Genomic DNA, 25,528 nt, shown 5'->3' with positions numbered 1-25,528 from the left:
CAGCACTTCCTAGAAAAGTCTCACAGCCTGTTTGATATTGTACTTCACTTTAGTCACCAAAGGAAGAATTTACAGGTGCTTGGCCCCATCTATAAGACCATGACCGAAATCTGACCTCCTGTTACAATACGTGAACTCCTGCCCTACTGATAAGGCTGGCAGATATAAGTAGGATTTTTCAAATAATCCTTTGGGAATTTATAAGCAGCACAGCCATAAAAGGGGGGTGAATGGAAGGTCGGTTTCACTAAAAATAATAAATATTGCCATGTTTATTCAAAGTGTGCCTTGTTATCCTCCAGGCCAAAAGTTCAGATAAACACTATTGTAAATGACAAATATTAGAACTTTTTGTTACTTCTGTTATGATCCTTCCGTTGGACACCAATAGAACTGTTTTCCCTTGTATAAGCCCCAGCTCTGATATTGTATAACACTGACCGAGACTAGGATACTGGATTCATTTGCAGGTCAAAAGGAGGGTAGTTATATTTCAAAATAAAAAAACTTGTATTTAGCATTATATTCTACTAATACTAAGAATTAAGTGCTATAGTATTATAAGTATTAAGACTAAGTGTTATAGTCTACTGCAGAAAAAGAATGCCTATTGAGAATACAATGATATAATATAGTAAGCACTAATGTAAATATGCACCAGGTTCTATAGTAGTGCAAAGAGAAACAGCATCAACTGTGCCTAACCTGAAACATCAGGAAAATTTGCTAGAGGACTTGAGTAGCAAATAAATATGAATCTGTAAAATAGAATGGGAATAGTAATTCAAGCAGAAGCACTAGCATGAAGACAGGATGAGCTGCGTGAAACAGCATGGTATATTCAATGAACCGGAAGCATTTCAGTATCAGTAAAGGAAGGTGGGAACCACAGGAAAAACAGCAGACTGGACATGGAAAACCTACTATGCTTTCATATGCTGGGTCTTCTTCTATACCTCTACATTTTACTCCACAGATGACCAATTAGAGCATTTTACACAGACATCATTGATCAGATTTATATGATAGATTATTAACACACTACAGTGAGAAGTGAGTGAGGGGTTAAGATACAAGGTAGGGAGAACAGTTAGGAGACAGTTTTCAGTAATCTTGATGAGAATCTAAACTAGAGCAATCATTTTAGGAAAGGAGAAGGTGAAGTAAAACGACACCTAAGAGGTAACACTTGGAAGATCTGAGATCTGAATACGTTATTAAAATAGGAAGGGATTAAGCAGTTAACTTAGTTTTAGATTGTAAACTATCAAAGTCATAAACTGCTAAAAAGTCCAGTAACATACAGATTCAGGGTAGTGGTATAAACAGAAGATAAATACACTAGGTTGATGAAAGAATGAAAAGTGAAGAAGTCGAGACAAGTATAGAAATGGAAAAGAATGAGAAAGAGAAGGTTTACTTTCTCCTCACTCCTCATTTCTCTATTCCTAAATCTTTTCTTCAAGCCTAACTCTTGAAAGTCCCTTGGACTGCAAGGAGATCAAAGCAGTCAATCCTAAAAGAAATTAACCCAAAATATTCATTAGAAGGACTGATGCTGAAGCCGAAACTCCAAAATTTTGTCCACCTCATGTGAAGAACCAACTCACTGGAAAAGACCTTGATGCTGGGCAAGATTGAAGGCAGGAAGAGAAAGGGGCAACAGAGGATGAGATGGTTGAAGAGTATCACCAACTCAACGGACATGATTTTGAGCAAACTCTGGGAGATAGTGAAAGACAGGGAAGCCTGGCATGCTGCAGTTCATGGGGTTACAAAGAGCCAGACACGAGTTAGAGACTAAATAACAACAAGTAAAATGCTAATATGAACTACATCAGGAAATAAGAAAATATTTATGTTACAAATATTTATATTAAGTAATCTATTTTTAAATATCATTGTCATTAACAATATGAGGAACTACCTTTTATCACATAATAATACAAATTAGTGACTTGAGAATAAGGAAACAAATACAGAAAAGTGACAGATTATGGCCCCCAAAAACCTGTGAAAAGATCCAACCCTAGAAGTTATACATGATTTGGCTCTTGTTTTAGCAAATGAGATAACTGAGTTCTTATTTAAAGTCCATATAGGTCGAGTACAGCAACATCTAAAAACTAAACATGTATTCCAAAAAATACATAGCCGACTTCTTACCACCCTAGTTGAAGGTTGTACCTTTTCAAAACTTGTAAGAAACATTACAAATGGGGAAAGAGGCTTGTTTCTGCCATAAGAAAGTGAAGTTGCTCAGTCGTGTCCAACTCTTTGGAACCCCATGGACTGTACCCTACCAGGCTCCTCTGTCCATGGAATTTTCCAGGCAAGAGTACTGGAGTGGGTTGCCTTTTCCTTCTCCAGGGGATCTTCCCAACCCAGGGATCAAACCCGGGTCTTCAGCATTTCAGGCAGATGCTTTACCATCTGAGTCACCAGGGAAGCCCCACATTAAAATTAACAAACACTAAATATTTCAATATTATTGAATGTATTTTGAAATGGGCAGTTTAAGGCCCTCTTTTTTGTTCTTACAATTTAAGACTATATAGACTCTGTATATTTAAGAATGTGTGAATTTTAAATAATTGATAAAGATTGCATGTTGATGGCAGAAACTACAATCTCTATCAACATGTCTATACTTTGTCATATACTTTGAAAAATACCTATAACATGTCTCATGACTAGCATCAGAGACACATACTTTTTGACATATTAACTACCATTTATTAAACGCCAACTATGCACTAAGCCAGGCAACGTTCATACCATACCATAACTGCACTAAGTAGGTAATTATTGGGCTTCTCTGGTGGCTCAGATGGTAAAGAATCTGCCTGCAATGCAGAGGACCTGGGTTCAATCCTTGGGTTGGGAAGACCCCCTGGAGAAGTGAATGACTACCAACTTCAATATTCTTGCCCAGAGAATTCCATGGACAGAGGAGTCTGACAGGCTACAGACCATGGGGTCCCAAAGAGTAAGATGCAACTGAACATTATTATCACATTTTATATATGAGAAAGCTGAGATCTGGGTAACTTGCTTAACACCACTACTATGTAAACAAATTACTTTAGTACTCTTATGAATCACTACTAGATTTCTCACTTGAGGAATTAATATACACACAGTGATAAGATATAGTGCTGTCATATTATAGTCATTCAAATGTTGTAACTTATTTCCTGACAGATTATAATTTTGTAAAAGCATAAGTCCTTGATTGAGGCCACCAGGGAAGCCCTATCCATCTTCACGTACTACTTATTTATCTATTGATTTAACTAATATTTACTGAGTACCTACACCAAGAACTCTTGTTGGTACTGAGGATATAACATTAAACAAACTACCCATTTTCCTATACTTTATGAGGAAATATTCACTTGATTTATAATTATGAGGCTTATAATAAAACTTAAAATTTTATATAAGCAAATATGGTTTTTTAGCTATACATACTATTGAAGAGAGTAAACAAAATCATGACACATATGCTCTTAGTCACTCAGTCATGTCTGACTCTTTGCAACCCTGTGTACTATAGCCCAGCAGACTTCTCTGTCCATGGAATTTTCCAGATAAGGATACTGGAGTGCGTCAGAGAAGTAAGATAATATGGGAAAAAGGAGGAGGAAGTATGTGGCAAATGAAAAATGCGTATTACTGAATGTGATTTCTACTCAACTTTCAATAAATAGATAACTTTTATGTTACATAAATGATTTCGTAAGACCAAAAAAAGGGAAGGATGTTCAACAATTCTAATGAGGTTAAAATAACACTGACTTACAAACCACACAAAAAATACAAAAAAAAAAAAGAAGAAGAGTAAGAACAACACTAGGCCTGTGTTACTCATAGCCATACACATAAATACAAAAAAGATTAAAAATAAAATAGACAAAAAGAAGTCAAATTCCACAGGGAGTTAAAGAAAGGCAGTGATTTACATCCTTAACAAGTTGGATTTATCTAAGAATAAAAGAATTGTTTACTATCAAAAGTATCTACCAATGAAAGCCATCACCTTCATGAATTAAAGAATAAAAACCACAGCATTTTATCAATATATTTGGAAAACAAATTCAACAAAATTCAATACTCATTTATGTTTTTATAAAAAAAAATATAAGTCTAAGAATAACTAGATAAAGAATATTTGCCAAAATCCTATTGCAAACATCAGTTAATGGAGAAACTTTAGATACTCTCTTTGAATTTAGAAATCAGAGAAGGATGATCCATTATCACTTTACTGAACAGCAAAGTAATGATGATCCTGGTCAATACAACACCACAATAGAAAGAATAGAGATAAATGGTTAGGAAGAAAAGAAACAAATATCTGCATATGCTATAATCAACCACACAGAAAACCTATCATAAACCAAAAAACAAACTATAATAACTAACAAAAGAATTGAGCAGGTTGCCAGATGTAGGTTAACTTATAAAAACCAATAGTGTTTCTCAATATCAGCAATAATTTTAGAAATGAAAGCAGAAAATAGCAACAAAAACTAAGTGTTCTGTTAGTAACTAAACAAAAAGTGCCCAAGACTATTAACAGAGAAAAATAAAGCTTAATTAAATAACTTTAAAGTAGGCCTTATTCTTCCATAAATGGGATGACTTAGTATTATGAAGTAATCATTTTTTTCCCAAAATTTAACTATAAATTCAACTGACTAAAAGTAGGCAGTTCAGAGAAGAAAAATCTTAAAGGATTAATGGCACCCCACTCCAGTACTCTTGCCTGGAAAATCCCATGGATGGAGGAGCCTGGTGGGCTGCAGTCCATGGGTTCGTTAAGAGTTGGACACAACTGAGCAACTTCACTTTCACTTTTCACTTTCATGCATTGGAGAAGGAAAAGGCAACCCACTCCAGTGTTCTTGCCTGGAGAATCTTGGGGACGGGGAGCCTGGTGGGCTACCGTCTATGGGGTCGCACAGAGTCGGACACGACTGAAGCGACTCAGCAGTAGTAGCAGCAGGTTCAAAAAGAGAAGTATAATGTTACCAGTATTCAGAGAAATGCAAATTAAAATATCAATATCCATCAGGTTATCAGAAATTAGAAATTGGTAAAATTAAATATTATACATATACCTTACAACCAAGAATTTCATATCTAAAGTATAGAAACTTACAAGTCCATAGGAGGGTATTTATTTGTTACAACAGAATATATTAGGCAGTTTAAGAGTTGATTGAAAGGAATGGCAATCCATTCCAGCATTCTTGCCTGGAGAATCCCATGGACAGAGAAGCTGGTGGGCCACAGTCCAAGGGGTCACAAAGAGTCGGACACAAGTGAATGACTAACACATACTAAGGTAATAGATAATTAAAACACAGCAAATACAAATGGGATCAATTAAATATCACATACAAGCAGGAGGCAATGAACTAAATATACAAACTATAATGAGGAACTGATATTAAAAATAGGACTAAACAAAAGATACAAGAAATAGAACTAGGTCCATAAGATAATACTATTTGAATAAGTTAAAATCAAATACAAAGTTACTATATACTTTTCAAAACCATAACCACGATCATATGTTAAACATAATAGAGTTAGTATAACTGGGGATGAGAGACAAGTGGAGTTATGGACAGGGGATGAATGGAAAAACCATGATAAAACACAATACAGCAGGGGACCTTGTATGAAATGACAAAAAAAGCATGTCACAAACTAAGATGTATATAATTTATTTAATTCTCCTGGTGGCTCAGAGGGTAAAGCATATGACTGCAATGAGGGAGACCTGGGTTCGATCCCTGGGTTGTGAAGATCCCCTGGAGAAGGGAATAGCTACCAACTCCAGTATTCTTGCCTGCAGAATTCCATGGATGAAGGAGCCTGGAAGGCTACAGTCCATGCGGTAGTAAAGAGTCGGACACAACTGAGTGACTTTCATACACATGATATTAAAAAGAAGTAGTCAACTTATTTTAGATGTTTTGATACAATTTTATCTATATCTTGCTTCAGTCATGTCCAACTCTCTGTGACCCCATGGACTATACAGTCCATGGAATCCTCCGGGCCAGAATACTGGAGTAGGTAGCCGTTCCCTTCTTCAGGGGATCTTCCCAACCCAGGGATCAAACCCAGGTCTCTGGCACTGCAGGTGGATTCTTTACCAGCTGAGCCACCAGGGAAGCCCCATTTTTATACAAAAGAACGATGAACAGAGAAAAGGAATAGAGAGTGAGAAAAGAGGGAGAGGGGAAAAGGGAAACAGACAGCAACAAGTGAGAGGAGGAAGAGGAGAAGAAGCTTTCAGTTCTTTTCTCAGGCTACTAAAGTGAAGTCGCTCAGTCATATCCACCTCTTTGTGACCCCATAGACTGCAGCCTACCAGGCTCCTCTGCCCATGGGATTTTCCAGGCAAGAGTACTGGAGCAGGGGTGCCATTTCCTTCTCCAGGGATCTTCCTGACCCAGGGATGGAACTCAGGTCTCCTGCATTGCAGGCAGACACTTTACCCTCTGAGCCACCAGGGAAGCTCTCAAGCTACTGGAGGTTACCAAAAACACTTCAGGCTATAAAGTCCACCCAAACTATCTGGAGTAATGATACTTTGGTAAATATATAAGGAAAGAATATGGATAACACACTAGGCAATAAGACATATTCAAATAGACTGAAAACCTGATAGAAGATTCACTGAATTTTGCTATAAAATGTATTGATAATGGACTTTTCTAATCAATTTGTCTTTGATGATACTTTAGAGTTTAATCTTTTTACTGATTGTATGTATCTGCGTGTCTGCATGTAGGTATATTACCATGAAGGATAAAGCGCCTTTCTTAGAATGACATTGATATCCACAGTATTTCTCCTCAGAGAAGCTCCTCTTTCCATATGTGTTACATGACAAAGGAGTAATTACCATCAGGAATAAAAAATCTTATTTTAATATTTGAAGATAGGCTATTGTTATATGAATAACACATTTTTAAATTAACAGTAGAAATTCAAATTTGTGTGTCACTATTTTTAGCTATAATCTAATAATCTGTTGATGACTGACAGAAATTAATGTTACTAGTTACCACATATGACATGGCAAAGATAAATAAAAGATTCAGGAAGAAATGAAAAGATTATTTTTTAATAAATGATATTCCTTTAAAAAAGGAGAAGGGAGCCGCAGAGGATGAGATGGTTAAACAGAATCACTGATTTAACAGACATGAATTTGAGCAAACTCTGGGAGATAGTGGAGGACAGAGGAGCCTGGTGTGCTACAGTCCATGGGGTCTCAAGAGTCAGACATGACTTAGTGACTGAATAACAATAACAATTCCTTAATAATAGTTTCTTATTCCTTAATAATAATAAGAAAAACTATCAAATATGAGAAAGCAGAGATTTGAATTCAATGTAAAGTTTTATTAGGCAAAGCCAAAGACTCACCAAGACAGAATATATGTGTAGACATCGATAAACAGGAGAGAAATCAACCAAATCTTGGGCGCCAGGTACCTGCAAAACAACCAAAATTGTCACAAAATATTCAAACAAAGCTATAAAGAGCAATAGCACTCATTTTTAACACTAAAGTGTTAAAACAAAACAAAGTATGCTTCAAGAAACCTAGTTTTAGCATTTCAGTCATAGATTAAAAAACAGTGAGGCTATCACCAAGGTTGGGACACAGAACTGAAGAACAGATAACAGAGAAGAGTAACAGGTGTCTCTGGTCTTGCATATGCTTTTAGAGATACACTTGGAGACTGCAGAAAAAAAGCAGCAAAGGGCATTAGAATCTGTGAATATTTAAGACTGCATGCAGTCAAATACAGAAATACTCCAAGAAGAGAGGGGAGATGATATTTTTAAAAATAAGATAATGAATAGAAAAATCAAATCTAGAGTATCAACAAATTATAGTATGAAAAATGCATACAGATTAATCCTAGACATCAAACAAAGAAAGTAAAACAAAAAACTAGAACTGCAATACAGTCACAGTGCTAAAACGGATGCATTACAATTGTGATGATGAATAAGTCACAATGTTCTTTGACCTCAATTTCCTCATCTGAAAAAGAAAAATATTAGTTGACCTAAATAAATTTAATAAGAATAAAAGGAAACACTAGAAAGCAAGTATTAAGCAAAACAGAACAAAAAAGAAAAGACACAACTACATGAAGAAATACAGCAGTCAAAATATAGACTAAAATAAAAACTAAAGACTAAATAAAGACAAAGACTAAAGTTTTTAGTACAACACTAGTAACTGTAATTCATCTGAATACGAGCAGCAGGCACATCTAAATTGGATTGGGCTGATTCATGATTATAAGGTCAGTTTCCTTTACTTCATAAAAGTAAGCCTCATATCTTCTTTGGGTGAACTGATTCTTCATCAAGATGCTGTTTCTAATGAAATCTATTCATCCTAATTCAATAGTATAATATCCACTTTCTTTTCCCTTCAAAACCATCACATGTCTCTATGTATTGGTTCAAATTTATTGGCCATTCTGTTTATTTGCTTTGCATCCATGAGATCAGAAATTAAACCTCTATGTTTGGGAATCTCACTCAATATATTATGTATCTATAAGCACTCCAAACAAACGTTTTTGTGACTCCAAAGACTGATAAGGTGCTCAAGATCCTACACCATGGCCAAAGCACAGTTTTACTTAAAAAAAAAAAAATCTAGAAGAGTTAGTGAGCACTGCCAAATTACTAAGTAAAACATTTCATGGACAGGCACCATGTAGGTAAAGAAAAGTATGATTAAAAAGCATGTAAAAATTCTAACTTTAAGGATACAAATAGACATTCATTTTCATCTTAACACAACAAGGGGCAATAGGTGATCATTACAGGCCCTCTTCTTTAAAATGACTACAACATTAAGCACCTTTACAGTCGCTCCTCTTTGATTCTGAAGTGGAGATTTCAAGGAAATTTATTTTATTTTTCCGGAAAATCAGAGCCTACTAGTGAAAACTGTAGCTAAGTGAAAAACAATTTCAAAAGAAGAAATACAGAAAATTCCCATAAAATTATATTTACAATAGTATTTAAATTACCTAAAAATTACATGTGTACATGAAAAAGACAAGAACAGAAACGCATTAAAAAATTACTTTGATCTGTGTGGAAAATTAAACTTTTTCCTTTTATTTAGAATTAATGATTATAAAGTTATTTTTAGAAGTATATACCTTTAAAAATATTAAGAACATTCTACTTAATTTTAAACAACAAATTTAATCACAACTTTGTTTCTATGTTCTTCATACAGTTTATTTTGTTTTGCTTTGAACTCAAAGCCTTTCATTCAAAAGGAAACTGCTTCTAGCCATTGCTCAGTCAAAGTCTTAGCCCTTTCACATGTCAGACCCATCCTTAAAGAATGAACATCCCACCTTAGGGGACAATTTCCCAAGAAATCTGTGACAAATAACCTAATGGGGCCCTTTACTAATGGCATGGGAAGACTGGTTTTTCTGGACCAACTTAAAAATAGATATAATTAGAGAAGAGACAAAGGCCTTTTCTGTCATCTCCACCAAATATTTACAACCAAATCTATTCTCTGTGAGGCTGTCTTGACATTCAGCTTCTAACTGTTTAAAGTACTCTGACGCAGGAGGGCTGTCAACGCTATTTCTTAGCCTCTGAAATCATAATCCAGTTAAGTCCTCCTAAGGACATGCTTTCCTGCCTTGAAGGTGGTACACAGAAATCAAGATAAAAAGGAGCAGAACGGGGCTTAAGTTCACAAACTTTACTTCCACCCTCCAAATAGTCTACTATTTAGAGATGATTTTTCCTTCATGCTCCCTTCTGTGAGGAACACTAGGAACACTGTGAGGAAACCAGAAGAGTGCTGTGAGGAGAAAGGTATGTAAAGCATGCACTGACTCATGTTGCTTTGAGCTAAATGTGTTTTCTCTGCTTCCACTAATGAAAAAGAATCACATCTACAGAAAGGTGAAGGGAGGAGAGCAACGTACACTGTACGTGAAGGAATGCTACATGTTTGGAAGGATAAGAAATGAACCTTCAAAAACCGAAATAAATGGGAGTGAGTACCAGAACAAAAGGCAGTGTTTTCTGACTCAAATAAATAGTCTGCCTCAAGGTCCACATTTTGCTCCCCATTAAAATGCTAAATCTCTGTCGGAGCTGTCTTCATTCTTCTTCCCCTCAGTTGTCCCTCCCTCCCCTCAAGTTGCAAAGAATGATTCAAGCAGGTTTAGGTCTCAGCTGGGACAGAGGGAGGGGTCCAAGGACACTTTCCTAAGCTAACAATGACTGCCTTTAATGGTTTCTGTCTCCTAACAAAAGCCATGACTCCGTCTTTATCAGCTTCATCTAATTTTTCCTTTCCAAAGTAAATAACACAGCCCTTGCATTTTACACATGTCCAACTTTGACAAATCATTATCGACTAAGACTATAACTGATAAGAGATAACTTTGTGGTAGGACGCTGTCATTTCCTTTCATAAGGGCTTTCTTTCTGAGATACAGAAACATGATTAAAATAGTTAAACATTTCCTCTGCATGGCAGTCAGGAACTCAAGACATTAAGATACTGCAGTCTGTATTTTTCTAGTTCAAACAGATCTATCTTCATACCAACAGTAGTCACAAACAATGCACTTAAGATTATCCCACTTTTTTAACTAGTTGTTTTCCTTAAGAATTCACATGAAATAATTTCATCACCAAGGACAGCAGCTGCCTAATTCCCTATAGTTTCTGAAGAGAGTCCCTTCAAACCTCTTTATTGTCAGGAAGGACCAAATAGTAGGTAAAATTTTAGATTATGTAAATGAGAAATCCGGGCTTCCCAGGTGGTGCTAGTGGTAAAGAACCCGCTTGCCAATGAAAGAGGCATAAAAGACATGGGTTCAATTCCTGAGTCAGGAAGATCCCCTGGAGGAGGGCATGGTAATCCACTCCAGTATTCATGCCTAGAATCCCATGGACAGAGGAGCCTGGTGGGCTATAGTCCATAGGGTCGCAAGGAGTCAGACACACTGAAGTGACTTAACACACACACAACCAAGAAATGTATGCCTGAGAGCACACTATTTGTTGTTTTTCAGTCACTCAGTCATGTCCGACTCTTTGCAACCCCATGGACTGCAGTGCACCAGGTTTCCCTGTCCACCATCTCCCAGACCTTGCTCAAACTCATGTTCATAGAGTTGGTGGTGCCATCCAACCATCTCATCCCCTGTCGTCCCTTTCTCCTCCTGCCTTCAATCTTTCCCAGCAACAGGGTCTTTTCTAATGAGTCAGCTCTTCGCATCAGGTGGCCAAAGTATTGGAGCTTCAGCTTCAGCATCAGTCCTTCCAATGAATAGACTGATTTTCTTTAGGACTGACTGGTTTGATCTCCTTGAAGCCCAAGGGACTCTCAAGAGCCTTCTTCAACACCACAGTTTAAAAGCATTAATTCTTCGACGCTCAGTCGTCTTTATGCTCCAACTCTCACATCCATATGTGACTACTGGAAAAACCACAGCTTTGACTCGATGGACCTTTGCTGGCAATGTAATGGCTCTGCTTTTTAATGAGCTTTCTAGGTTTGTCATAGCTTTTCTTCCAAGGAGCAAGCATCATTTAATTTCATGGCTGCAGTCACCATCTACAGTGATTTTGGAACCCAAGAAAATAAAGTCTATCACTGTTTCCACTGTTTCCCCATCCTTCTGTCATGAAGTGATGGGACCAGATGCCATGATTTTCATTTCCTGAATGTTGAAAAAATGTTAGCCAGTTTTTTCACTCTTCTTTTTCACTTTCATCAAGAGGTTCTTTTGTTCCTCTTCACTTTCTGCCATAAGGGTGGTGTTATCTGCATATCTGAAGTCACTGATATTTCTCCCACCAATCTTGATTTCAGCTTTCCTTCATCCAGCCCAGCATCTCACATGATGTACTCTGCATATAAGTTAAATAAGCAGGGTGACAACACACAGCCTTGACATACTCCTTTTCCAATTTTGAATCAGTCCATTGTTCCATGTCTGGTTCTAACTGTTGCTTCTTGACCTGCATACAGGTTTCTCAGGAGGCCGGTAAGGTGGCAGGTAAGGAGAGCACAATATAAATTATATAAATTAAGAGAGTGCTAGTGCTAAGTCACTTCAATCATGTCCAATTCTATGCAATCCTATGGACCATAGCACTTGAGGCTCCTCTGTCCATGGTATTCTATAGGCAAGAATCCTGGAGTGGATTGCCATTCCCTTCTCCAGGGGATTTTCCCAACCCAGGGATCGAACCTGCATCTCTTAAGTCTCCTACATTGGCAGGCAGGTTCTTTACCACTAGCACCACTTGAGAAGCCCATGAAATTAAGAAAACTTGGATATATTTTAAATTAACAGATAATAATAAGCTGTTAAAATAATCTATGGATGACTGACCTACCACATCCACAGAGAGATATCATCAAGGCAACAACTACATTCAACAATTACACATTCACATACCCACCAGAGATATGTGCCATTAGATACCAATCTATAAGGCTAATTTGACTGTTTCAATCTTATATACTTATGATAAAAATTAACAGCTTTAGTCAAAGCAATTATTCCTAATTATTGTGTATAGACTATTTGTTGTTAAATACCATTATATCCATCAATACACCAGCTGTCACATGATGCCACTACATAGATGGCAAAAAGAGTCTGGAGACAGAGGATATTGAAAAAAAGAAAAGCTAACCTTTCTATAAATAGGATTAATGAAAAGCACCTAGAAAAAAATAGTCTATGAACCTCTGTACACAACATACATTAGATAAGATATAAAGATTCAGAGGAGAAATGGGAATATTAGATATCAAGAAGAAAAGAAAGAGTATTTCTCATTATGAAAATTCTTGCAAAACATCAGGATTTGGTTTTATGATACGTTTTTCTTGTTTTCTAATATATCTTAGTTCAAGTCAAAGGAAATCTCTGAAAATAGAAAGGCTAGTGGATAAGTTAGTCTCATAAATGATAGGAAAATGATTTAGTTTTTTTAAAGGAGATTTTTATTTTAAAATAATGACACTCAAGCTTTATCAGATATATTCACTTAATAGTTTTATAACACAACCTTCCCCCTCAAAAAAAAGGAGTTAGAATTTAGCTCTCTCCATAACTTCAAAGACTCACTAGTGAACGGAGGTGGGGGAAAGAGTATCTGCAGGTAACAATCAGATAAATCTACCTGCTTTCCCTCTAAGTAGGCCCGGGAGATACACACACACACACACACACACACACACACATCATTTATCTTTTTCTCATGAACTCTTTCAAAGCAGGTGGACCTTCCAAAAAGAGTATGACAGAAGTTTGTAAAAAATGTAGATATGCTTCTCACTAATTATTTGGGTCATTCTTGATCTTGAAAATACTTTTTGATTACCACTTAACATAAAACAGAATTTTGGTACTTTGGTTTCTTGGTATTGATAAATGAATGTAGGGACTTGGTACCTATTTCTGAAAATTACTTGACTCTCAAGTTACTAAAATGTACCAGGTATGTTTCTCAAGAGAGAAAACAACAAATGATTAGCTAAAGGGGTACTGCCTTTGAATCCAGAAGATCAACTGTGACTGCCTATATTATGTCCAGAAGCCAAGAAGTACCTGGCAGACACTTTTTACCAGTGTGCATTTCTGAACTATTTGACTTACAAATTTCAGAGGAAAAAAAGGGTAAAATTCATTTGGACATAAGCTCTAATAGAGCTGGACTAACACCACAGACACACCAACAAACTAGAAGATAGGACTCTAAGTCACTAGGGTAAGTAAAAGGATAAAAAACATTCTAAGCCTTTGAACACTCAAGAATACCCTGACCAGAGCCCTACCCTAAAAGTACAGCTTTTTTTTCTATTGAGCATCTCACAAATTACTCAACTTCTTCCTGAAAAATCCCTAAGTAGATTACCACTTAATTAATTCATGTTTGCACTAAACAGAAGAAAATCGGGAAAGATAACAGCATTTCTCCTTATTGAGGCATTACAAAAAACCTTGTGACCAAATCAAATGAGAGTCCTTTAAGAATTCTCTGCTTGAACCTGAACACTTAGGAAATAAAGATTGAACTGATCTTTATTTAACAATGGTCTACTGTATGCTAGGATTTCCCTCATAGCTCAGTCGGTAAAAAATCTGCCAGGTCTAGCAGACCTGGCTTCAATTCCTGGATTGGGAAGATCCCCTGGAGAAGGAAAGGGCAACCCACTCCAGTATTCTTGCCTGGAGAATCCCATGGACAGAGGAGCCTGGCAGGCTACAGTCCATGGGGTCGCAAGAGTCAGACACGACTTAGCAACTGGAGAGAGAGAGACTGTATGCTAAGAAACTCTAAACTATCAGGCAAAAAGGAAATTTAGCATGAATGTGGTATTAAATATAAAAGTTCTAAGGGGAGGAAAAGCTAAGCTGATCAAAAGTAGGTAGAATAAAATCTTAAAGAACTAATATCCCTAATATATAAGCAAATCATAAAAATTGAAGGGGAAAAAAATCAGAAAAAAATGGGTAAAAAAACAAACAGATAGCTTACTGGGGAAAAAAATACAAATGCCTCTCAAACTTCTCAGATACCACATTTCACCCATAGTAATAGGAATGCAAATTTAAAACTATACAGAGATACTATTTTTCATTTATGCAACTGGCAAAAAATAAAAAACTTAACAAAATTCTCCCTGAAAGAAGCTGTAAGAAAATAAGCATCTCATACATGGCTGGTAGTGGGGAGGTGCAGAAAATGGTTCAACCTCTATAGAGCAGAATTTCACATTATCCAACAAGACTACACATGCATTTATCCCTTGAATCAGCAATCTAGAAACCTACCCTGAAGAAACATCTCCAACTATATATAAAACAATTTTCAGGTTTGAGGGTTTACTATAAAACTTTTTTTTAAGTTTTAAGGTATTTTGCATAGAGGAAAAGTCATCCTTTCTAGTGACAACTTTCTAGAACAACTTTATGTTCTAAAACAATCCATCTAATCCTATAATCACTGTCACAATCTAGATTTTAAAAGAAGGTTCCACCACCCCCAAAATTTCCGGCATGTCCCTCTGTAGTCAAATTACTCCATAATGTTCAGCCCTTGCCAAACACTGATCCATTTCCTGTCCCTAGAGTTTTGCCTTTTCAAGAATGTCATATAAAGAGACTCATACTGTACATAACCTTTGAATCTGGCTTCTTTCATTCAGCATAAAGTATCTGAGATTCATTTGTGTTGTTTCATGTATCTATAGTTTACTTCTTTTTACTTCAAAGTGACACTCTAATTATGGATATACCACGGTTCATTTTTATCTCTTCACTCACTGAAGAACACTTGGGTTGCTTCTACTTGCTGCAACATATGAATAAAGTTGCTATAAAAATTCAGGTAGATGTTACTGTGTAAACATAATGGGTAAATTCCTAGGAGTGAGACTGCTGGGTCACATGGTAAGTGTATGTTCAACTTTATAAATTCACTAACAGACTCTTTTCCAAACTGACTGAACCATTTTGCATTTTTACAGCAAATGCACAGCTGTCCTGCACCCTGCCAGTACCTGGTATTGTTAGTATTTTGTTGAGCTAATTAAAATAGCTCTATAACAGAAACACTATACTTTTACAGGAAAAGATTAGAAATCATTAAATTCCTACATACAGGAGATTAGCTGAATAAACTGTGGTACATTCAAAAATGGAGTACAATTTAGTAGTAAAAATAGAATGAGAACGATTTCCAGGAACTGATATAAAAATCATTATTTTCAGGATATATTTTCAAATGAAAAAACAAAGTACAAAACATATATATATGCATTATGCTGTTAATGTTATATAAGGTATGAGAAAGAGTATGTATACACGCCACAAACACAAACTCACAATATTGATTACTTACAAAGGGTGGGTAAGATCAGGAGGGAGAGATAAAGAGAAGAGTGGGATTTCAGTGAACATACTGTCTTATATAACTCTGCCTTTTGAACCATGTTCATATTTTATATAGTCAAAAAATTAAACTAATAAGGATAGGGAACCTCCAAAAATTACTCAAAAAGAAATCAATGAGCCTAAGAATATATAAATTGGATAATGAGCACACACGAGAAACTAAAATAGCCAACAAACATCTGAACAAAACATTTTGAACAATATAGCTCCACTGCATTTAAGATGAAAAGAACAGCAAAGAAATCTTGAACTTAGTAAGTTTACTGCTTTTAGTGGTATATGCATAGAAATTCTGAAACTATTTTGGGCATTATAATTAGGCAAATGAGTAAATATATTAATACTCTGGGAACCAGAATTCTCAGACACAAATATGCAACAGAAGAGGAAGAGCTATGATATCAGGTTTGAATTAGAAGCATCAGACTTAACTTACAATTTATAAAAATATCTCTGCCAGTGTAGTATGTATATTTCTTAATTCTGTCCACAAAAGGAGCACACCCAATGCCCGTATCTTGGTTTCTAAATACCGTTCTCCAGTAAAAGGAACAAGAACTCTTTGACAAAACAGCTAATGCTGGGGCTGGGGCAAAACCTGGAGTGAACCCATCCTGTGCAAGACAATGAATGAGATGCTCAGAACTGACAGAGACACAGCAGAGCGCAATGGATGAGACTCAAGTTTGGAACAAATGGAGAATCAAAATGAAAGACAAGAATGGACTATAAGCAGCTGTATACTAAAAAAACATATAAGTGCCAACACGGAGACAAAAGAAAGGAAAGGGAGAAAAGTAAATTTCTTCTTTTAGAAGAATGCCAACCAATCAATGTGAATCAAATGGTAAAGATAGAAAAATCACTATTTTATAATCGCCATAGTAATACACGATTCAGGAAAGAATCATCAATCAATTCTAAAACCAATAGGTGAAAAACAGTAGAGAAATCTGGTAGACACCACCTTAATCAACTGTGTACTTCCTGATATGATGCACTGAAAAGAACATAATACTTCTTTTGTAATATTCTTGCCAAAAATTATTAACCTGAATCTAATCATGGGGGTGTACCATATGTACCTAAATACAAGAACATTAAAGGAGAATAAATATACATAAAAATTAAATGCAACATGTGATACATGTCTACATATGATTGCAGGAAAAAAATGAAAGAAAAAACTGCTATAATATTGGGACAACTGGGAAAATTTGTATATAAGTTATATATTAAATTCCTGAGTGTGATTATTTTATTGTGATAATGTGGAAGGATGTCATTCTCAGAAAACAAGTCAATGTACTGAGAGTTCAAATATGATGTTTAAAATATACCACTTTCTTTCAAATGACAGATTTAACAGGGACAGTGGGGAAGAATGAAGAATAAAATTGACTTTCAAAATCATTTTTCTGAGAGAAAAGGCTCTAAATTTAATAATGGAATATTAAGTGAAGAGTCTGTGTGTGTTTGTGTATGTGTATTCAATATATCACACTATATGTCAATTATACTTTAACTGACATGTAGCATATTTAATTAAAAATTCTTATAAATAAGTAAAAGATAAATAAGTACAGAAGAGGTGAGATTCAACTAGTCCTCATGGAAAAGTAGAATTTGGTATTACAGACACGGAATGGGGGAAAGTACATTCCCTATTCGGGGTTAATAGCAACTTCGCACATAGTTAAAGTGGTGGCTGAAAAAGCAACAAGTACATAAAGTAGATATTCAAGAAGACCTGAAAAGATAGGTAAACCTTGATAATTAAGGCAAAAATTTTCAAAACAAAACTTTTATACTATCAGAAAAAGAAAAAAAGTTTAAGATCCTAAATCAATGTAAGCCATAATAAATTTTTGCCAATGGATAGACTTAAAAGATCAAACACTAGGAATGAGAAAAGCAAAATAGAATACCTAAAGCATGTCACACTGCTTTCATTCAACTCTGTCAACTGTCTTTATTGCCTTTATTGCCACTTGTTTATAAATATAGGTACTTACTTTTCGTTTGACTACATTTATCCTTAACGGACCAGTTTTCATCAAGAACAGAAATGGAAAATGCAAAGCCAGCAGGGGTTAGTGGATACAGGGAATCAGCAAAGCAGGCCAGCACATTAAAGTGTATTCTCTTAACAGATATACTGGACTACTACTCATTTTTACAATTAACTATATTGTCATTATTTTTTCCCAAACATGTGGTCCTGACAGTATATCTTCCATTTTCCTATTTTTATTACACACTTGTTAAAAGCAATAATATATTTCCCTCAGCACCTGCACAAATAAGATGAGAAACAGCAATATCCAACATGCAGACACAACAGGGATTGTGGATTAGTGGAAAACCATATCCTTTGTAGCAACCTTGCAGTTTACATAACTAACAGTATGTAAACAAATTAAGAAAAGTAACAAACAAACTAGAATATGAGATGTGCCAGAAATGTGGCAACAATGAAGTATTCTAAGAATGCAGAAGCTCTAAGCAACCTTAGGACAAAGCAGAAATCATAGGCCCTGCTTCTTCAAACTATGTCTTACTCAATATTGCTTTATTTCAATAGATTTTTGTTTGTTTGTTTACAATAGATGGTATCATTACCATTTTTTGGTACATTATCAAAAATATATCAAGATATATTTCATCTTTATTGCAAAAAAAAAGCACAGTCAGAATGCTACAATGTTAACTATTATATACTGGTAGGATTGTAAGTGCCAAGCACTATGACAAAACATTATATAAATTACTTCAGTCAATCCTCACAACAACCCTACTCTCTGTAGGTATTACTGGCCACTTTCTCACAAATAATATATCATCTTAAATGGTTCTTTGCACTCTATCTTCCAATATTTCAAAAATAATATTTCTGATGACTCTAATACATTCTCAAACTAAACTGTTCACTACTTCTAAAGATTTTTAAAGTTCTGTCTAGACATTTAGAAATAAGCAATAACATCTGAATATACCACAGTAAGATATAAAGATTCAAAACAAATTTCTAACATCAAAACCAGGCCGGACAAGTACACCACTCTCCACTCTCCCCACAAAGCAGCAAAGGTCCCATCACAACTGGAGGGCATGCATGGTCCACATGAGGGACAGCCTGTGAGCACCTGGTTCTGGTGGCCAGGGAAGACTGTGCTTCCAGGCCACACGGATCATAACTTATAAAGCACACTCCTTTAAGACTGAGAGAGACAGCTGTTTCACCTAACACATTTAGACAAACAGAGAGTCCGGCTAAACGAAGAGACAAAGGAACGTATTCCAAAACCAAAGAAGGAGACGTATGCCCTGAAACAGACCTTGATGAAACAGAGATAAGCAACCAACCTGATAAAGAGTTTAAAGTAACAGTCATAAAGATATTCACCAAACTCAGGAGTAGAATGAATGAATACAGTGAAATCCTCAACAAAAAGATAGAAAATATAAGAAAGTACTAAACAGCAGTTGTAACTCACTGAAAAATACACTTTGGGGATTCAACAGCAGATTGGATTAAAACATAAGAAAGAATCAATGAGCTGGAAGAAAAACATGGACATCACCTGGAAAAAGGTGAAAAATGAAAAAAGAATCTTAAAAAAAAAAGTGAATATACCTCAAGGGATATCTGAGACAACATTAAGTGGAATTATGTTCACATTATAGAAGTTTCAGAAGGGAAAGATAAGAGAAAGGGTCAGAAAACTTAGAAAAGGGTCAGAAAAAATAATGGCTGAAAAACTTGCCCAAGCTGGGGAAGGAAACAGACATCCAGGTCTAGAAGTCAAGAGACTTCCAAGAAAGATGACACCAAGGAGAAGCACACCAAGACACATTATAATTAAAATGGTAAGAGTAAGGACTAAGAGAGAACTCTAACAGCAATAAGAGAAAAACAACTTCATTCACTCATTCATTTCAGTCGCTCAGTCGTGTCTGACTCTTTGTGACCCCATGAACCACAGCATACCAGGCCTCCCTGTCCATCACCAACTTCCGGAGTTCACTCAAACTCATGTCCATTGAGTCAGTGATGCCGTCCAACCATCTCATCCTCTGTCGTCCCCTTCTCCTCCTGCCCTCGATCTTTCCCATCATCAGGGTCTTTTCAAATGAGTCAGCTCTTCACATCAGGTGGCCAAAGTATTGGAGCTTCAGCTTCAACATCAGTCCTTCCAATGAACAACCAGGACGGACCTCCTTTAGGATGGACTGGTTGAATCTCCTTGCAGTCCAAGGGACTCTCAAAAGTCTTCTCCAACACCACAGTTCAAAAACATCAATTCTTCGGCACTCAGCTTTCTTTATAGTCCAACTCTCACATCCATACATGACTACTGGAAAAAACATAGCCTTGACTAGACGGACCATTGTTGACAAAGTAATGTCTCTGCTTTTGAATATGCTATCTAGGTTGGTCATAACTTTCCTTCCAAGGAGCAAGCGTCTTTTAATTTCATGGCTGCAATAACCATCTGCAGTGATTTTGGAGCCCAAAAAAGGAAAGTCTGACACTGTTTCTACTGTTTCCCCATCTATTTCCCATGAAGTGATGGGACCAGATTGGCCAGTTGGCCAGCTTTAAGCCAACTTTTTCACTTTCATCAAGAGGCTCTTTAGTTCTTCTTCACTTTCTGCCATAAGGGTGGTGTCATCTGCATATCTGAGGTTATTGATATTTCTCCCGGCAATCTTGATTCCAGCTTGTGCTTCTTCCAGCCCAGCATTTCTCATGATGTACTCTGCATAGAAGTTAAATAAGCAGAGTGGCAATATACAGCCTTGATGTACTCCTTTTCCTATTTGGAACCAGTCTGTTGTTCCATGTCCAGTTCTAACTGTTGCTTCCTGACCTGCATATAGGTTTGGTATTCCCATCTCTTTCAGAATTTTCCACAGTTTAAAACTTATTATATTAAAAAAAAAAATCCTTATAAATCTTCCAGCAGATTTATCAGAAGAAACTCTACAGGCCATAAGTGAGTGGCATGGTGTATTCAAATTGCTAAAAGGAAAATTTTTCCAACCAATATTTCTCTAATCGGCAAGTTTGTCATTCAAAATTAAAGATGAGGTAAAGGTTTTCCAAATAAGCAAAAGCTCAAGAAGTTAACTTCCTTGGAGGCTCATACTGTGAAGAATCTGCCTGCAATACAGGAGACCTGGGTTTGATCCCTGGGTTGGGAAGATCCCCTAGAGGAGGGCATGGCTACCAGTATTCTTAGCTGGAGAATCCCCAAGGACAGAGGAGCCTGGAGGGCTACAATCCACGGGGGTCACAAAGAGTCGGACACAAATGAGCAACTAAGCACAGCACAGCAAAGAAGTTTATCACCACTAAAGTGGACTTACAAGAAATGTTACAGGGAATTCCCTAAGTTGAAAAAAAAACAACACTAACTGATAAGAAGAAAACACAGGAAAGTAAAAATCTCGTGGGAAAACGTAAGCAAGATACACCCTGAGGAAACCAGAACTGAAAGCAATACATGTACCCTAATGTTCACTGCAGCACTATTTACAGTTGCTAGGACATGGAAACAACCTAGATGTCCATCGGCAGATGAATGGACAAGGAAGTTGTGGTGCATACACACAGTGGAATATTACTCAGCTACAAAAAGGAATGCATCTGAGACAGTTCTAATGAGGTGGATGAACCTGGAGCTTAATATACAGAGTGAAGCAAGTCAGAAAGAGAAAGACAAATACTGATATTTATACATATATATGGTATTTAGGGGAGAAGGCAATGGCACCCCACTCCAGTACTCTTGCCTGGAAAATCCCATGGATGGAGGAGCCTGGTAGGCTCCAGTCCATGGGGTCGCTAAGAGTCGGGCACGACTGAACGACTTCACTTTCACTTTTCACTTTCATGAATTGGAGAGGAAAACAGCAACCCACTCCAGTATTCTTGCCTGGAGAATCCCGGGGACAGAGGAACCTGGTGGGCTGCTGTCTATGGGGTCGTACAGAGTTGGACACGACTGAAGCGACTTAGCAGCAGCAACAGCATGGAATTTAGGAAAACAGTACCAATGATCCTACATGCAGGACATGGACGTAAAGAACAGACTTTTGGACTCAGTGGAAGAAGGGGAGAATGGGATGACTTGAGAGAATAGCATTAAAACCTGGACATTACTATATGTAAAACAGATGGCCAGTGCAAGATTGATACATGAAGCAGGTAGCCAAAGCCAGTGGTCTGGGACAACCCAGAGGGATAGAGTCGGGAGGGAGGTCAGAGGGAGGTTCAGGATGTGGGGGACACATGTATACCTGTGGCCAATTCATGCTGATGTATGGCAAAAATCATCACAACACTGTAAAGCAATTATCCTCCAATTAAAATAAATTAATTAATTAAAAATTTTAAAAAAGAAGGTAGCCAATCAAGCACTTATAAAACTACCATAAAGCTTTAGAGACAAAAGAAGTAAACTTAGCTAAAAAAAATACAATAATTTTCTAAGGAAACATAAATAAAAAGATGCAAAATGTGACATCAAAAACATAAAATTTGGTGGGGGTAGTAAAAATTTAGAATTGTGGAATGTACCCAATACATATATAATTATGACTGATTTGTGCTGTTATATGGTAGAAATTAACACAACATTATAAAGCAATTTTCCTCCAATTAAAAAAGAAATTAAATGAATAAACTTAAGAAGATTGAGATATTAAGCATTTTTCACAGTCACAACACTATGAAAACAGAAATCAATTACAAGAAGAAAACTGAACCAAAAAAACAATAAAAATGTGGGAATTAAGCAATATGCTACCAAACAACCAGTGGGTCATTGAAGAAATCAAAAGTAAAATTAAAAAAAAAATACCTAGAGACAAAGAAAAATGGAAATATTACACACTGAAGTCTTTAAGATGCAGCAAATGTAGTTCTCAGAGGGAAGTCAACAGCAGTCCAGGACTACTTCAAGAAATAATAGAAATCTAATTTTAATGCTAAGGAACTAGAAAAAGAAGAACAAATCAAAGTCCAAAGTTAGTAGATAAAAGAAAATAATAAGATCAGTGCAGAAATAAATGAAATAGAAATTAAAAAGACAAATGTTCAGTCACTAAGTCATACCAGACTCCTTGAAACCCCATAAACTGCAGCACACCAGGCTTCCCTGTCCTTCACTATCTCCTGGAGTTTGCTCAAACTCATGTCCATTGAGTCAGTGATGCTGACCATCCAACTATCTCATTCTCTGAAATAACATGATCTACTGGAAAAGGGAATGGTAAACCCTTCAATATTCTTGCCCTGAGAACGCCATGAACAGTATGTAAAGGCAAAAAGACAATAGAAAACTAAGAGGTGGTTCTTTAAGAAGAAAAATAAAATTGACAAGCCTTTAGACAAAGCAAGAAAAAAAGCAAGAGGAGTCAAATAACATCAGGAATAAAGAGAAATTATAACTGATACCACAAAAACACAAAGAATGGTAAGAGAATACTATGAACAATAATATGCCAACAAATTGGACAGCCTAGAAGAAACAGATAAAACATATAGTCTACCAGGATGGAATAGTGAGGAAACAGAAAAGCTGAATGGACTGATTACTAGCAAGGAGACCGAATACTAATCAAAAACCTCCCAATAAACAAAAGGCCTAGACCAGATGGCTTCACTGGTGAATCATCCTAAATATTTGAAAAAGATTCAATACCTATCCTTCTCAAACTCAGGCACCCCAGGTGCTGCTAACAGTAAAGAACTGCCTACCAATGTACCAGACATAAGAGACAAGGGTTCAATCCTTGAGTCAGGAAGATCCTCTGGAGGAGAACATGGCAACCCACTCCAGTATTCTTGCCTGGAGAATCTGGTGGATAGAGGCCCCAGCAGGCTATAGTCCATAGCGTTACAAACAGTCAGACATGACTGAAGTGACTTAGCATACATGCATGCTTCTCAAATTCTTCCCCCCAACCCCGCCAAAAAAAAAAAAAAATGAATAGGAAGGAATGCTTCCAAACACTTTTTATGATGCCATGATTACCCTGACACCAAAACCAGACAAGGACAACATCAAAAAGAAAACCTGTATACAGGCCAATATCCCTGATGAACATAGAGGTAAAAATCTTCAACAACATATTAACAAACTGAATTTGACAATACATTAAAAGGATTATACACCACAATCAAGTGGGATTTACTCCAGGGATCAAGGATGGTTCTACATCTAAAATCTATGTGATACATCACACTAACAAAATAAAGGAGAAACATATGATCATCTTAATGCAGAAAAAGCTTTTAATAAAATTCAAGGTTCATTTACCATAAAAACTCTCAATAACGTGGGTGTAGAGGGAATATGCCTGTGTGCTAAGTCGCTTCAGTCACATGTGACTCTTTGTGACCCTAGGGACCATACCCTGCCAGTCTCCTCTGTCCAAGGATAGAGGGAATATACTTCAACATACTAAAGGCCATATATGACAGACCCACAGCTAACACCATAGCCAACAGTGAAAAGCTTAATGTTATTCTTCTAAGATCAGAAATAAAACAAGGATGTCCACTCTCAACACTTTTATTCAAAAAAGTATTCAAAGTCCTAGCTACAGCAATTAGGCAAGGCAATTAAATAAAAGCATCCAAATTAGAAACAAAGAAGTAAAACTGTCACGGTTTGCAGATGACATGATACTATATTTAGAAACCCCTAAAGACCCCACCAAAAAAAAAAAAAACCAGAACTAATCAATGAAATCAGCAAAGTTCCAGGATACTAAATCAATACACAGAAATCCATGGCATTTCCTGTAGCCTATCAGGGTCCTCCGTCCATGGGATTTTCCAGGCAAAAATGCTGGAGTGGATTGCCATTTCCTTCTCCAAGGGATCTTCCTGACCAAGGAAGCGAACCCAGGTCTCCTGCATTGCAGGCAAATGCTTTACCGTCTGAGCCACCAGGAAAGCATATACAACAGTAATGAAATATCAGAAAAAGAAATTAAGAAAACAATCCAATTTACAACTGCATCAAAAAGAATAAAATATCCAGGATTAAATTTAACCAAGGAGATAAAAGGCCTGTACACTGAAAACTCGAAGACTGATGAAAGAAATTAAAGAAGACTCAAGTAAGTGAAAAAACATTTCATGCTCAAGGAATAGAAGAGTTCAGTTCAGTCGCTCAGTCGTGTCTGACTCTTTGCGGCCCCATGAATCGCAGCACGCCAGGCCTCCCTGTCCATCACCATCTCCGGGAGTTCACTCAGACTCACATCCATCGAGTCAGTGATGCCATCCATCCAGCCATCTCATCCTCTGTCGTCCCCTTCTCCTCCTGCCCCCAATCCCTCCCAGCATCAGAGTCTTTTCCAATGAGTCAACTCTTCGCATGAGGTGGCCAAAGTACTGGAGTTTCAGCTTTAGCATCATTCCTTCCAAAGAAATCCCAGGGCCGATCTCCTTCAGAATGGACTGGTTGGATCTCCTTGCA

At 36.7% G+C, this 25,528-nt stretch overlaps 1 protein-coding gene across 3 annotated transcripts in view; it reads right to left on the bottom strand.

The window, feature by feature from the left end:
* The window catches only part of EXOC6B (exocyst complex component 6B), a 734,244-nt gene that overhangs the window by 384,491 nt on the left and 324,225 nt on the right, over positions 1-25,528 (bottom strand). For 2 of the 3 annotated variants that reach the window (XM_010829771.1, XM_010829773.1), the window contains exon 8: positions 7,456-7,524. The exons of the other annotated variant lie outside the window; for it this stretch is intronic. In XM_010829771.1, coding sequence (XP_010828073.1) covers positions 7,456-7,524 — 69 coding nt within the window. The remainder of the gene's footprint in view (positions 1-7,455; positions 7,525-25,528) is intronic. 3 annotated transcript variants of the gene reach the window in all.

This window comes from Bison bison, unplaced genomic scaffold (assembly GCF_000754665.1).
Source record: "Bison bison bison isolate TAMUID 2011002044 unplaced genomic scaffold, Bison_UMD1.0 scf7180017864508, whole genome shotgun sequence".
NCBI lineage: Eukaryota > Metazoa > Chordata > Mammalia > Artiodactyla > Bovidae > Bison > Bison bison.
Note: the sequence above shows the minus strand (reverse complement) of the source record. Positions and strands in the feature narration are given on the sequence as shown.